This window comes from Corvus hawaiiensis, chromosome 9, assembly GCF_020740725.1.
Source record: "Corvus hawaiiensis isolate bCorHaw1 chromosome 9, bCorHaw1.pri.cur, whole genome shotgun sequence".
In the NCBI taxonomy this organism is placed as follows: domain Eukaryota; kingdom Metazoa; phylum Chordata; class Aves; order Passeriformes; family Corvidae; genus Corvus; species Corvus hawaiiensis.
Genome location: NC_063221.1, coordinates 2,455,560 through 2,470,783, shown reverse-complemented (window position 1 = coordinate 2,470,783; position 15,224 = coordinate 2,455,560). Strand labels below are relative to the sequence as shown.

The following is a 15,224-nucleotide window of genomic DNA, read 5'->3' as shown; positions in this document are numbered from 1 at the left end:
CAACGATGAAGGCTCTGGAAGCGATGCTGCGGCGCGCGCTGCAATCAGCGCCGAGCGCGGTGACTGGGAATGAATGTGGGCAGAGAACTGGTGTTTCCTAATTCCTTCGAGTTTAGAAAGTGCAGCCAGCCCGTTCAGGAACAAGGGGGAGCAATGCTTTTTAAAATTTATTTTTTCTTTTTCTTTTCCTTTTTTTTTTTTTTTTTTTTAATTTTTCCCTATTGTTTTTGGTGTCCTTCCTGTTGGAAACACGCCACCTGAACGCGAGATCAAACCTACTCACCGGGTGAAATTGCAGGAGGCGAAGCGGCTGTGAATAAAACGCATCCCGGCTCCAAGCATATAGTCCATGATCGGCGGCTTCAAGCTAGAGGAAGGCTGAGCAGGGTGGGGGGACTTTGGGAACCAGCAGCGGTTCTGTGAGTGTGACAACCCATTTACACCGTGCGTGCCTGTCTGTGCGTGTGTGCAGGGCAGAGAGAGGCTCCAAACCCAAAAGGGGGGAAAGAGGGAGGGGAGAAGGAGGAGGAGGAGGAGAGAGGGAAGCAAACCCGAATAGCAAGAGGAGTTGCGAAGAGGGATGGGATTTGCTGGGGTAGATGTGGGTTTTTTTGGTGGTGATGGAAGCGATTCTCGAGGAAAGAATAACAAATTGTGGGATCTCAGCCGCAGGCAGGAGGACAGGGGCTTTGCCCAGGCAGGTGGAACACAGACAAGACCGCACCGAGGAGCGGGAGGCCGGAGCGAGCCGGGAGGGCCAGAGAGCGCCGGGGGCTCATCCCGGTATCCGCGGCCGGGGACCGGGGAGCCACGCTGGCCAGGGCTTTGCCGGGCTCCGCGACCTCCCTCGGAGCGGGGGCGAGCGGCGGAGGGGGTGCGGGGAGCCGAGACCGCGGGGGAGGCGGCGGCAGGGCCGGGGGCAGCTCCCGGGGCCGGGGCACGGCGGGGACAGGGCTCGGCGCGCCCGCGGGCTGCGGGTGGCGCGGCACCAGCCTCTCCTCCTCCGCCTCCTCCTCCGCCTCCTCCTCCTCCTCCTCCTGCACCCGCAATCCAGCGAGCCACGGCGGCGATACGGAGCGGGTAAGGACGTACCACCCTCGGCCAGCTCTTTGTTTCACATCTTTTTATTTTATATGTTCTGCAGCCCTGCTCCCCGCCGGCGCCCCGCATCCTCGCCGGCCGGCGCCTCTCTCCCTCCGAGCCCGGCACGGAAGGGCTGCAGAGATCCTTGAGCGGGGAACCGGCTGCTGGGAGCTGCGCGGGGACGCAGGAACCTCTGCGGGGGAGAGGGGAGAGACGATGGGCGGAAATGTCCCTGCTCATCACCCGTGTCCCTCTCCTGCCCCGGGTAAGCGGAGCATCTCCCCTCCATCCCCCCCCCCGCTTCTCGATGCTTCCAGGCTCTTGGTATGGAAATAACAACCTGGCTCGGTGGAAAAATCACCCTTTTCCTCGCACAGTGGCTCCGGAATGTGCGCGGAATTTGAAGGTGTGTGGGGGAGAGGGAGGCAGGGCCAGCATTTATGGAGCTTGATGTATATCTCCCTCCCCTCTGCTGGTCCCTCTTCTACACCCGTGCTGTAAGCAGACGCGCCCATGGCTAATAAAAATGCTTTTCCCTGGCTGTAGCTGGGCTAAGAGCTCAGCGCGAGTAAACTGAGAGCCAGCCCGTGTCAGGGAGCAGCGTGCAGATCAGCACGGAGCTTTGGCACCCCTGCGATGTAGCATGGCTGTGTTCTCCCCACGCTTAGCAGGATCAATAGGCACAGTAACCATACAGGGTACGTGATGTGTGCGTTGGGCAATGTGGAGTCATCACCAGCAGTTCTCTGCTGTGCTCCATGTGGTCTTTTAAAGAGATGGTAATTTCTGGGGTTTGGTTAAGAGGCTCTTTGTCTTCTTTCAGTTATTTCTGTAAGCAGTTTTATGTTTCCAGAATCTGTTGGGGAAAACTCGGAAACCGCAGAAACCCGAGATTCCTCTGGCATCACATTGGTTTCTTCCTGTCAGCATATTTAATCATTTTTATGCTAAAGAATTGTGGAGTGAGCTGATCTTAGCAATGATTTACCCTGCTTGGGGCTTTTTTGACTTTTTTCTTTAGCGAGGACGCAAGAAAAGGAGTGAAGGAAAGATGATACGGTTTGTAACGAAAAAAATGCAGTGTACATTGCAGGTGTAGTCGCTGCTAAATATGTAGAGATAAATACGATTCTTTATGCAGTTACAAAAACAAAAGGTCTCTTTCCTTCAGGATGTGATTTCTCTTACAGCAACAGGTAGCAAAGACTCCTCTGCCCCTTTCTCTTCCCTTATCTCCTCCCCTTCAGCTCCTCCTGACAAAATGCCGGTTAAAAAGGTCAGCCTGTTTATGTAAAGCTTGTGTTTCTTAACAGAGACTGCTGCACATCAAGCCTGCAATGACTGTCAAATAGACTTGGGATTCAAGACATTCAATAAGGGTACTGTCCATTTTCTATGACTGATAAAATCTCAGAGAAAACAAAGGACAGACGTAGCGTGTGGCTGGGATAGATCAACAGCGCCGGGGGGGTGCACATGGACAGCAGCACCTTCATGGCAGTGCTTGGTACTGCAGCATCCTCTGGACCTTTATATTGCACGTGTGTGAGAGAGACACACAAAAAAGGTATAAAAAGAGATTTGCTGGTATGTTAATGCCTTTCTGCTCTTCCCTTCAGGTTTCTTCTTCTCTCTAGTGGTGTCCTAGGCTGAACTTTCTTTGCAGCACCTTCACACCAAAGGTAGCTTAAATCAGCCAAGGAGGATTTTGAGTCTGACCAACCTCACCCTCCCAATAAAAGAGATTGACTTCATTAGTCTTTGGCTCGGACACTTCACAATAGGGCGGAATTCCTATTTCATAGCATCCAGAGGTGCAGTGGACATCATCTGGTCTTTATTTCACTGTGCTCCCTTTCCCTCCCTGCCACCTTCTTTCACCTACAGAGCAGGACAACTTGGTTTCCTCAGCTAGTATCAACTCTTATGGTTCTTTTCCACATTAAATTTAATAAGAATATTCTGATATTCTTCACTTCATAGACTCATAGAATTATGGAATAGTTCAGTTGGGAAGGGACCTTAAAAATTATCTAATTCCAGCCCCTTGCCACAGGTGGGGACAAATTCCACTAGAAGAGGCTGCTCAGAAGAGATAACACCCATTACCTAAAGGTTAAAAAAGTTACTTTGGAATTACAACACAAATCTTTCCCCGTGGTCAACTCCAAGACCTAATTGCCACCACAGGCTGACTTGAGCCCTTAAAATAATTCTGAAGCAGAGTTAAAGGGTTGTAGAGGACCAGGATGCCTTTTGTTCAGTGGTGTTAATAATCTATGGCTTTAAAATATGATATTATAAAATCTCATCTTAGGGCAGTACACCGAAGCCACAAACAGTGGAACTGTACTTGAACGAGGCAGAAACTTACATCACCACCAAAATTGCTAAATCCAGATTGGGACCCTGTCTGCAGCTGCATCGTGTGAGGGGGGAGTGGCACATCAAACTGTCCCTTCCCAAAAGCCTTGTGGCCCCAAATTATGGGTGGCTAGAGTCCTTTATACTGTAAATCTGCATTTAACAGCAGTGTGTGTCTGTGCTGATAAACACATTTTAAGAACTTATCCCTTAACATTTTTTTTCTACTTCATATGCTCAGCCTTTTGGTCCTCCTTCTTCCAGAACCTTCTAAGTGCTTCTCTTTAGCTACTGAGAAATGTATGTAATTTATTAAGGCAGCTCAGTAGTTACCCTTAGTTTGCAACAGGCAAACCTATTATGCAAACAATACCGACACCTTCTTGCAGTGACTTCCTTCTCCCTGCTATAATGAATTCCCTGCATGCTACTCTGCTGTAAATTCTCCATCTAAAAATTCCATCCACTATGTGATTTGTCAGGGGAAACTGTACTTGACTTTTGAAACAGTTGGGAGGAGCAAAATGATAACCTACTAAAGTGCCTTGCCCTTAACTGAAATTATGGTAAGTAATTAAAGTTAGAGCAAAAAGATTTAAGCTTTGGACCGCTTGTGTTCTTAGTGTTTTAACTTGGGTGAAATTTTTTTTAGAAGTCTGAGTTGAATGTCAAATTTGCATATTTATCCAGAAAACATAGGGAATGCTTAATTGCCTGGGTCCGGAGTTCTTATTTTGCTTGGGAACCAACATTTCACATATTCATGAGTTTCATTTCTAGCTACTGTTTGCACCCATAAATTGACCTGCATATCTAAACAAGCCCTGTATTTGCTCATTATAGAAACAAACCTGCCACATTTTGAATTTTGCTTTATAATCCTATCAGGGACACCCGGTCACAGAGGAGATGCTTCTACTCCACTGGTGTAGTGGGTCTGGCTGAGCTGGAGTTCGTGTTCCCAGAGCAGCCCTCAGTGCTGTGCTTTGCTTTGGGAGCTGGAAAGGTGCAGATAACACACCAGTTTTGGCTACTGCTGGGCTGGCACAGCCTAAGCACTGTCTCTCAAGATTCCCTGCCATCTGGGAATGGGAGAGGCCAAGATCCTGGGAGGGGACACAGCTAGGCCAGCTGACCCAAACTGACCGAAAGGATATTCCAGACCATATGACATCAGCTCAGAGATAAAAGCTAAGTGGGGGAGGAAGGCTGGGGAGGAGGATGTGTTGTTTACACCATGTACCTTCCAGAGCAACAGCTCCATGTGCTGGAGTCCTGCTTCCCAGGAGGAGGCCAGACCTTGCTAGCTGACGGGAAGTAGAGAATAAAATCTTTCGAATTTCTCTTTGCTTGAGAGCACATAACCTTCCACTTTTGCTTTGGTAAACTGCCTTATCTCAACCTATGAGTTGTTTCCCATCTCGTTTTCTCTCCGCTGTCCAGCTGGAAGTGATGCCATGAAGATTTTTTGCCTTTTCTTTTATACCCCTGTTATACCTTTTTACAACTTCTGTATTCTTAGTGCTTTTTGCCTACATTCTTGGACTTGTTTGTCGAGCTGAGAGACTCAACATTTTAGAGGCTTCATAGTTAGGGATCAGTGTGCCCCAGACCCCAAGGTCCTCTCCAGAACACATTCTGTAAACTAAGACAGAACCATCCAGGGGAAGGTTCCTTGGGGAGGGGGGGCTCACTTGAGCCTCTCATTGGGGAATTTTTGATAGATCTGCTAATTAGTAACACCTATAATGTTAGACCAGATCTTTGGGGACACTCTCAGAGGGGTGCATCTCGATGCATATGACCTGGACGTGTGCACCTAAGGATCCTTAAAATAAATACCAAGGTAAAATCCCTTTTCCCCTTCTAACCGTGTGTGACTCTTGATTTTAAGACCAGGAAAAGGTATCAAAAGGGGGAGTGGCTAGAGCAGCTTGTTGGGCACCTGGTGTCCAGCCAAGGTCAAATCACCACAGCCGGCCAGGAACTTAGCACCATTGCCCCAATCCCTCAAGTCACTGTATTCAGACAGGTCGGGAAGGGACCAGGAATCCCCCAAATCCTGTGTCCGGTTTGCATGTTGGGCCTGTGCCAGGGAAGGTGGGGAGTGATTCCAGCAGCTGTTCTCTCTCTTACTGCCTGATACTGCTCAGCCCACTCATCTCCTCGCAGAGCTCCGAGGTCCCCCCAGATCAGGACACTCCCCGTGCTATGTTCTGCACTTTGCTGTGGTGCCACTCGATCCACTCACTTCAGTGGCTGTGGTAAGGTCTTCCCAAGCCTTCTCTTCTTCAAGGAAAGAAGGCTTAAGTCCTTCATGCTTCCTCACAGGTTCTCCAGCCCTTTGATCGTCTTCATGGCCTTGCTTTGGTCCCTCTCCTGTCTTTCTGCTTCTTTCTCAAATTGTGAGGACCACAGCTGGACACAGCGCTCCACGTTTCTTCCACAGGCTCTAGTGGAAGGTGTCCCTGCCCATGGCAGGGGAGTTGGAAATAGATGGCCTTTAAGGTCCCTTCCAACCCAAACCATTCTGTGAACGTGGCTGCAGCATGATGAGCACAATGTGAGGGTCCATCCCTGTCCAGGCCCACTTTGCCGTTGCTGCCAGCGAGGTGCACCTGACTCATGGTCAGCTTGTTGTCCACCAACATATTTCCACCCATGTATTTTTGCTTTTACAGATATATGATTCACTTGAATAAAATTATACCCGCTGAGTTTTTCCTCACTTGCAGAGGAGATTATTTTTAGGATCTCCCAGCATTTCACTTACAGAAAACAAACTAGTTCTGTAGAATTTCTTTATTTTTTTCCTCAAATCTCAAAGAAATAAACCATTTCTGCTTATTCACTTGCCCTCTCCTTTGGCAGCAGGGGACAGACCTAAAGGCTGGGGCTTTTTCCAGGCTCTTACTGTCATTGAAGGACCAGTTTTGTGAGACAGAATAACCTCTTTGAAGAGGTGGTATTTCTCTACTGCTTTCAGTGTTAATTGCAAGGCCTGTAAGCTGATGTGAACTCAGCAGACACAGCCAGACACATACATCTAGGAGGGATACAATAGCACATGAGATGTGGAGGCATGAACATCTCCAGGGGCTGCCAACTTCCTGACCCCTATCCTTGAAGGATTTGAGGCCACTCTGTTGAATCTTCACAGCTGCTGTCATCTGTGCCAGGTAGGGTGCTGCGAGGTTCTCCCCTTGCACTGCAGATACACGCAGCAGCCTGAAGAAGTAACTACGTCTAAGAAGGAATGGAGGGATTTCATGGCTGTCCTGTGATGGCCTTTGTTTATAGCTGTTAATTCTTAGCACATAAGGCAAGTGATGACTGCCATCAAACAGTGTGAGAGGTAAAATCAGGTGACTTTGAAGTGTTCCCAGCACTTTAAGAAAAAGGTCAACAGAAAATGAATTTTCTTCAAATCCATGGGACAGTGACAATAGCAATGTGCTGCAAGATGCTGCTGACTCTATCATTGTTTTTTTCAGTTCAGGCATATCTTGGCCATGTTTCAATGATGAACGGCCATGCAGGCAAAAAATACGGGTTTGCCATTTTTAAAATATCCTCTGATGTGTTCAGGTATTTCTTCTTGCTAACTGGACTTTAGAAAAATCACAAAAGTCTCTGCTAATTTCAAGAAATACTTGTGGAGAAAAAGGCAAAGGAGGAGATGCATTTTAAACCATGTTGAAGTGTTGTGGTGGAGATTCCTGCTTATCAAATGCTTGTTTTTCTTAAGAAAAATCTATTCAGTTGCTGTAGTAGCCCAGTACGAGGAGGACTGCCCTCTGAAAGAAGTATAATCTGTACTTCCAGTAGCTGATATGATGGGCACAGAATGGAGGCCTCTCTCCCACAAGCATTGACTCTACAAGCAGTGTGAGAAGCACCGACCTCAGCAGATTCATAGAGGAATCGAGCTGTAATTTTAGTGCGCTTGTGTTTAAATAAAGAAGTCGTGCATCTTCTATTGGGTTTTAGCCCCACCTGACCTTGGTGTTGGCACACAGACTTAGCAAAAATTCCTACCAGCTGGTGCTGTGTTACTTCTGTGCAGTCAGAAAGGAGTCCCTTCCAGACTAGGCAAGCTATTAACACAAAAAGTTTCTTCCTAGAGAGTTCAGATCTGAAATTCACCATTTGAATTAATGGTGTAGGACAGAAGAAGAGTTGAAATGAGTAGAAGACCCCTCAATGAATTTTCTGTGGCACATGTAAAAGAACAAGACCCACGTTCAGAAAAAAATGAGTTTTTGGAAGGGTGATGGAGTCAAGTGAAGTTCAGTTGATGCTTTGCAGTGTCAAGGAATTGCACAATAGAAAGGTAGAGTTTTACAAAGTGGCTGTGCTGTGAAGAAAAACTTGTAGACAATACAATTTGCATTTGGAAAATAGATTATTTTACAGATATTGGTTCCATTTGATAGTCATTCCCTGAATAACATCTGCTGCCTTATCTCAATAAATCTGGTTATCTCCCACAGAAATGAGCTGAGCAAGAGATCTGTAGTAAGATTTGAAAATAACCTTTGTTATTATGTGTCATTAACTCATAAGAATCAAACTACATGGCCACTAATGACAGTGAACAAGAACAATAAAGTTCCTTGCACATTCTGTTCCATGTGTTTCCAGTCTCTAGCCTGCACTTAAAATACAGCAATTTTACAGGCATTTGTCATTTGCCCAGGCTATGGAGTTAATGAGATAGAAAAAGCACGAAGAATTTGTACGGATGAACTCCATTTACTTAATTTCCAACTCAAACATAACAGCATGAAAAATAAGCAATATTTGTATAAAACTGTGTGTTCCTTTTTTTTTGCTTTCCACAGTTCTTGTCTTGCAGCAGTCTGGGTTGAGTCATTATGGCACACAACAGGTATGTGTGCTGTCAGCAGAAGCCGTCACCCTTTTGACATTTCTACTGCCTCCCAGCTGCTGGGTGCTGAGAGTAGGCAGATGTCAGCTTCTCTTCTCAGTCACAAAGGAAAGGAGGCAGTAAAAAAAAGCCTCTTCCATCATTTATTTGATTACGGTCTCCATTCGTCAAAGCAGTAGAGCACAAAGCCCACGTGGATTTTGTGAAGCACTCTGGAATCGGCTGGCTTGTAAGCACGCATTTAAAACTTCAGCAGACAAGGATGGCTTCATGTCTTTAGCATGCCTTTTGCTGAATCACACACCAGCAGGAATTTGTACTTCTAAAGTGCTGCAAAGTGCCTTTACCAGAGAGCCATGTTCCAGTTGCTTTTCTTTAAATGAGATCGGAGAGAAAGTAAATGAAATCTCGGAACCTGGTTCAAAAAAGACATGTGTTCCATTTCGAGATAGCTGTCTTGATTGTGCTCAACCCTAGAAATAACATTCACTTTTTGGCATAACTCTGACACAGCAGAACACTCTCTTGTTCCTGTTTGGGCACTAAGAAACCAGACATCTGGTCTCTTGCTTGGTTTTTTTTCAGATAAAGACATGAAAAGTAACACTGACAAAATGTATTAAAATGGGATAATCTCAGTGTTCCCATTAGTTGTGCACTTTAAAGGGCTGAGTAAAAAAAAAACCCTACAGGATAACAACTAAACAACTTTGAGGAGACATTCTCACTGAGCACCATTTGGACTGTCTAGAGGAAATTGAAGGTCTTCTCAACCTGGAAGTTACCATGCAATTAATTGTCAGTGTATAATTGGCAGTATGTATCTATTTAATTGCAAGCATATATATTGGCAATTGCTTTTTTTAGAGAGTCTGAATTGACTTTGGAGCTAGAAGATGGTATGTGTATTAATCCAAATGTGGTTGGTGTGGTTTAACCAGTCTATACTCTACAACTGTACCTTACTGTTAGTGCTCCAATCCTTTTCTACTCTTAAGAAATAACCTTAGCATGATCCTTTTCCAAAGTCAATAGTCAGCACTATTGTGTTTTTAATGAAAAGACTTGCATAATAGCAAAAAAAAAAAAAAATTGCTGTCACAAGTAAAGGAAGAAAACATTTACAGTTTCTCTGATGTGTGAATTAGCAAAAAACCCATTTTTTTTCTGTACAATTAAAATAAGAAAGCCAAAGGCAAGGATATTCATCTTGTTCTACAGCAAAAAAATTAAAAGAATTCTCAGAAATGAATTTTCCTTTCACAAAAGGAGGAAAAAAAGAGCAGTGGAGTATTAAAAAACCCCTCTACTGCCACACCTTCAAAACAAGTCACTCCTAACAAAAGTAGACATCCCCAATTTCCCAAGCAGCCATTGCTCATAGCCTGGCTTGGCATCAGTCTGATAGTGGGAGGTGGTCAGGGATTGCCTTGGCATCAGCGGGGGGTTTTGGTTCAGTTTTGTTGTTGTTGTTTTGGGGTAGTTTTTTACAGTTGTTAAACTCTTTTTGTCTCAATCCATGAGGTTTTTTCACTTTTGCCTTTCCGGTTCTCCCATCCTGCTTTGGGGTGGGGAGGGAGGTGAGGAGGAGTGAAGGAGCAGCTGGGGGAGCTGTTAACCCAGTTAACTCTCCACAGGCCCCAGGATCAGGTTTGGGGATGGAGAAGCCGATCTGCCTTAGCAGTTGTGGAGTTTTTGGCACAGAATGGTCTTGTCTGCCAAATACTGCAGCTCCATGAAGCTTTCCTTTCTCACCAATCTCAACGTCTGTTAAATAAATGGTTTTCTATGTTCCTAATAAATGTAGTAAAACACAGAAAATGAGAACAAACCCTTAGGAAGGTGGGAGTACATTCTCATGCAAAAAGTTCTGATATTAAGCTGAGGTTTGCTGCAGTGTTTCAATCTCTGAGTAGCTGCCAATCACCACCATGTTCCTCTGCTTGGTGAGTTCTGTTTGTTTGTGTTTGCCCTTTCCTTTGGTCATTTATTTCCTTGATAACTGAGCACAGTTTGTACATCTCCTGCTACTCTGCCTGTGGCTGAACACACACAAAAAGAAGCCTTTCACAGAAACAGGGAGGCCCAGCTGTCCTCATTTGCTGCAGTTTTGCTAAGAAGTCTGTGTGGGGCTGGTGAACTGGGGAGGGGTTGGCAGAGCAGCTTCAGGAGATGGGTAACAGCATTTATCATAGACACCTTTTTATTCAGAACATTAGCTAGTAGTCTCAGTTGTCAGTGAATATTTGGGTTTCTCAATATTTCTTTTCTAGAACTACATTGGGTAGACAGAACCTTGTTGCTGAATCAGATCCTCTGAACCCAGCCCTGCAGATTGCTGGCTGCCTGAATGAAGCCTGATAACCAGAAGTTTAATTCTAGGTCAGAGGAAAACTCCTTATGTTCATGTTCATGTTCGTGTTCATGTTCATGTTCTATTGGCCAATCTCTGACAGATTTTACCAGGCATTTCACTGCCAACTTGAAATCATTCAACTGTAATCAGTTGACTTCAATTGTAAATGCAATTTACAACTTCAGCTGTAAATACATTCAAGGATTTCATTTTAACTGTACTTAACATAAACCTGCCATTAAACTGAAAAAAAAAAGAAATAAAACCACAACCCAAGACTACTCAAATCTTCCACTTCTTCCAAACTGCAGAATTCCTAAAATAAAAAGTCCCCTTCATTTTCAGAAGCCTGTGAAGAAATAAACTTAACAATATGGACTGATGGCCACCAGATATTAGGGTATTTTTTTTAATGTTAACAATTTCTATAGAAATACAAGATAAATGTCCTTCAGACATTCTTTTGCATTTCATTCTGTTCATGTTTGCATGTAGATGGTCTTATTCTGCAAGGTACCACATACAACAGTTAATAAAAAAGTGTTTAATTGTCCTGGTTTCAGCTGGGATAGAGTTAATTTTCTTCTTAATAGCTGGTACAGTGCTGTGTTTTGTCTTTGGAATGAGAACAATGTGAATCACTCACTGATGGTTTGGTTCTTGCTCAGTGACCCTTACCCTAAGTCAAGGACTTTTCCTTATATTATTATTTATTTCAGTTATTAAACTGTTCTTATCTCAACCCACAGGTTTTACCTTTCTCCAATTCTTCTCCCTGTCCCACAGGAGGGTTTGGGGAGTGAGTGAGCAGCTGAGTGGTTCTTAGTTGCTAGCTGAGGTTAAACCACAACACTAATAAATAAAGAAATGTTTTATGTTTGTGACAGGTAATTGTGGTGCACTTTACAGTGATTTAGCCAATTTCTCTTCCTGTGGGGCTGTAAAGTTGGCAAGCAGCAAAGAAGAACTCTTCTGCATAGTCTGCCAGTGAGTCTGCTGTTTATAATAGTACTGGGAGTATTTTCCATTTGCAAATCAGCACTTGGAACAATGCAGTAATTTGAAGTTATGCTGTTTCTGAACGTGCTTATTGCACAGTGATTACTGCATCATCACCTGCAACATCTTGCAGTGCTGGAAAATGAAAACCATTTTCCTGACAAGTTTTCTACAGGATTTTTCATTCAAGTTAGCTAAAGGACATGCACATTGATCCTGCTAGCTCCTCCATGAAAATCTACCTCTACATCCAAAATTCTTCTCATCCTACTCAGATATGGTCCACTGTTATTTAAAGATTCCTCTCCTGAAACACATCACTGTAATGACTCATGTCTCTGGCCAGCATTAAACACAGGCTTATTTGGTCACAGAGAACTTTTCCTGGAGACAAACTCTCCCTCTTCTCAACAAATATTAAACCTACTCTGTAAGTAGCTTGAGAAAGATTTCTTTAAAACATCTTTTGGTAATCCATCATCATAAAGGCAAGGTCTGTACCTACATCCACAATGACCTAGCCCTTCAGCACGGCAGCTGGTAGTAATGACACACAAACCACACAGAAATTGCTCCGTGTGCCTCCTGTCCCAGGAATAATTTATACTAGTGGTGAGTTGGCTTTGGCCAACTGCCAGATGTCCACCCTGCCAACTCCACTCACAGAATCACAGAATAGCCCGAGTGGGAAGGGACCAACAAGGATCATCCAGTCCAGCCCTTGGTCCTGCACAGACACCCCAACAACCCCACCCTGTGCATCCCTGGCAGCGCTGTCCAAATGCTCCTGGAGCTCTGGCAGCCTTGGGGCTGTGCCCATTCCCTGGGGAGCCTGGGCAGTGTCCCAACAAAGTCTGGGGGAAAAACCTTTTCCTGATCTCCAACTTAACCCTCCCCTGACACAGCTCCAGCCATTCCCTGAGTCCTGTCACTGCCACAGAGAGCAGAGATCAGAGATGCATTGGTACTGCCCCTCGGAGGGGACGTCCCCTCAACAGGGCAGGCAGATAAAATCAGATTAAAAAGCTGGATGGGTTGAGATAAGGGTAGGGAGACCATTTATGAGTTACTCTCATGGGCCAAGCATACTCAACTTGGGAAAACTTAATTTAATTTATTGCCAGTTAAAAATAAGAGTTGATAAATCAGAAAGGAAGACAAAAAAATTAAAACAGCACCTTCTCCTCCTGCTTTTTCCCATGCTGGACCTCACTCCATAATTCCCAGCCCCTCTACCTCCTCCTGCATTGCTGAGCAGCACAGGGGGATGCTGTGACCACACTGGGGGTTGTGGTCAGTCCCTAATAGCTCCTTTCTGCTGCTCCTTCTGCCTCACACTTTTTCCCTGCTCCCTGTTGTCTTCTCATCTCAGTCACCTGGAACACCTCCTCTGTCTCCTTCTCCACCGACCTCAGTGTCTGCTGGGCTGTCTCTCATAATCTTTTCCCTCACTCCTCTGCCTGTCCAGAAGTTTTTCCCTTTCTTAAATACATTTTCACGGAGGCACCACCAACGTTGCTGATGGGCAGCTTTGTCTGCACCTTTTCTCTGAAGGAAGAGGGAAGAGTGAAGCAGAAGGAGAATTGACTTTCCCAAAGAACTCATCACTGCATGAAAAGACACCTTTGCTCAGTTCACGTTTTGAGTTTGCCTAATTCTTCTTATCAAACTTACCTGTGTTTTTGCCTTTGCTCAGGTGCTTATATGCTTTCTTGAAGAGAAATGGATCAAAAAATATGCCTGAGTTCTTTCTGAGGCATAGCCAAAATCTATGTGCAACTAGAGAGCCTGTAATATGTATGTAAAGAGAGTCTGTTCTACTATATTTTAAAGGTACTGGGGGAAAAAACCCCAAAACTCTGGCAAGTACATTTCATAAGCTTTCAATGGAGGTAATGAACTAAATACAAAGACAAGAGAGAAGAGGTCCTCTGTTCTTTGTATGGCAGCTTCTTCAGCTCTCACTGAGAGAACTACAGTAGAATATTCCCTAGGACTTTATTAGCTTTGATAATTTGCCTCTAGTCTGAAATCCTAATGACACCACCTGCACAGTGATAGGCTGAAAACTCACAAAGCACTCTAAGCTTCTCTCCAAGTGTGATTTTGAGGGAAGGAAGTGCACCAGAGAGCACATGAGGTGATCATCTAATATTTTCCCTCTCTATGCAAATCACAGCAGTTTGGGGAGTTGGGGTGTTTGGGGAGGTGGTAGTTAATATTGTTTTAATTTCAGACTGAAGAGTAACTTTCACTCCCTTTTTTAAAAAAGCCCAAACACTGCCAAAAAATGGAGCCTTCAAAAGAGAGGAGAAAAATAGAGGGCCTGGTACCCATGCAGTTGATTGTCTTTTGTATACACTGGCTACACAAAACAGGAAATTGTGCCTTTACTTCAACATATTTCCTCCACAGTAAGGAGCCTGTCTTTGAGGATTTAGAACCCTCTTAGTAAGACTTCACATTTTTCACATTTCATGCAAGCAGGATTTTGGGGATAGCAGGTTCTCATACTATCTTTGTGGCTGGATTCATAGCACCACTTGCAATCACATTTCCAGAAGCATGATTTCTAGTTTGGGAATTGTTACTCCAAAGGAAAGAACAAGATGGTCTCTGTCTTCACACAGAGCTTAGACCCAGAAGAGCCCAAGCTTGGTTTGGGTTGAAAACGACGGTTTTCAAGCACCACGTGGTGCAGCTTCTCTCCATTGGAGGGGTTGCAAGCATAACTGTCTGTGGAAACCTGGATCTGAACAGAGCCTTAAAATGGCAACTATTTCTGAGCTTCTAATGCAGGCAAGATTTAAAGATGCAGGACATACTTCCTTCAGCTATAAAGAGCATGTTATAATATAATTTTATAATCACACTGGTAACTGGCATATCACAGCCAGCAAAGGCATTAAACCTGTCTTCCAACCTCCTTTGAGTTGTCTACTTGACTTGTGGATTAGAGACATCTGAATCCCAAACTAGGTTAATGGGCTCAGTGGTGTTTGAGGTTTTTGCCAACCATAATGACTCCATAATGCCCACTGAGGATTGGAAAGTCCCGTGTTCCCAGAAGGTGTGGCGTGGCCAGAGAGGATCTGTGCAGCAAAAGTGTTAAGGACGTGGAAACCTCACCGTGAGTGCTTCAGGAAGAGAGATGAGGTTACTTTAGACAGATTAAAACTGTGGACTGCCAGCCTGCTAACACTTACAATGAGTCTCTTAGTTTAATTTTATTAATGAGGATTCCGGTTTGGGAGCTTCAGGATGGCTCAACAGTGAAAACCAAAAGTGCAATAAGTGATGGTGATGACCAGGTGCACTTTAAAAGCCCACTCCTCTTTTGAATTCAAATTCTATTTCTTTATTTTATTTAGCTGGAGCATAAAAAGCAGTTAGGGCACCTATTCATTGCATCTAAGTGTCAGTAAAAATGGCATGAACTGAGAGAACCTGACCATCAGAAATTCCAATCCTGGGAGACACAATCAGCACAGATGGGTCAGAGAAACCTAACCTTTGAAACCACAAATATCT

The 15,224-nt window shown here is 44.6% G+C and overlaps 1 protein-coding gene across 3 annotated transcripts in view; it reads right to left on the bottom strand.

The window, feature by feature from the left end:
- BRINP3 (BMP/retinoic acid inducible neural specific 3) overlaps positions 1–464 on the bottom strand; it is a 208,498-nt gene extending 208,034 nt beyond the window's left edge. The window contains exon 1 of one of the 3 annotated variants that reach the window (XM_048312900.1): positions 284–464. Coding sequence is in view for 1 of the 3 variants with exons in the window: in XM_048312904.1 (XP_048168861.1) it covers positions 284–351 (68 nt within the window). In the remaining 2 variants the exon portion in view is untranslated. The remainder of the gene's footprint in view (positions 1–283) is intronic. The other 2 variants (XM_048312902.1, XM_048312904.1) reach the window with 2 other exon arrangements.
- Positions 465–15,224: the final 14,760 nt, after the last annotated feature.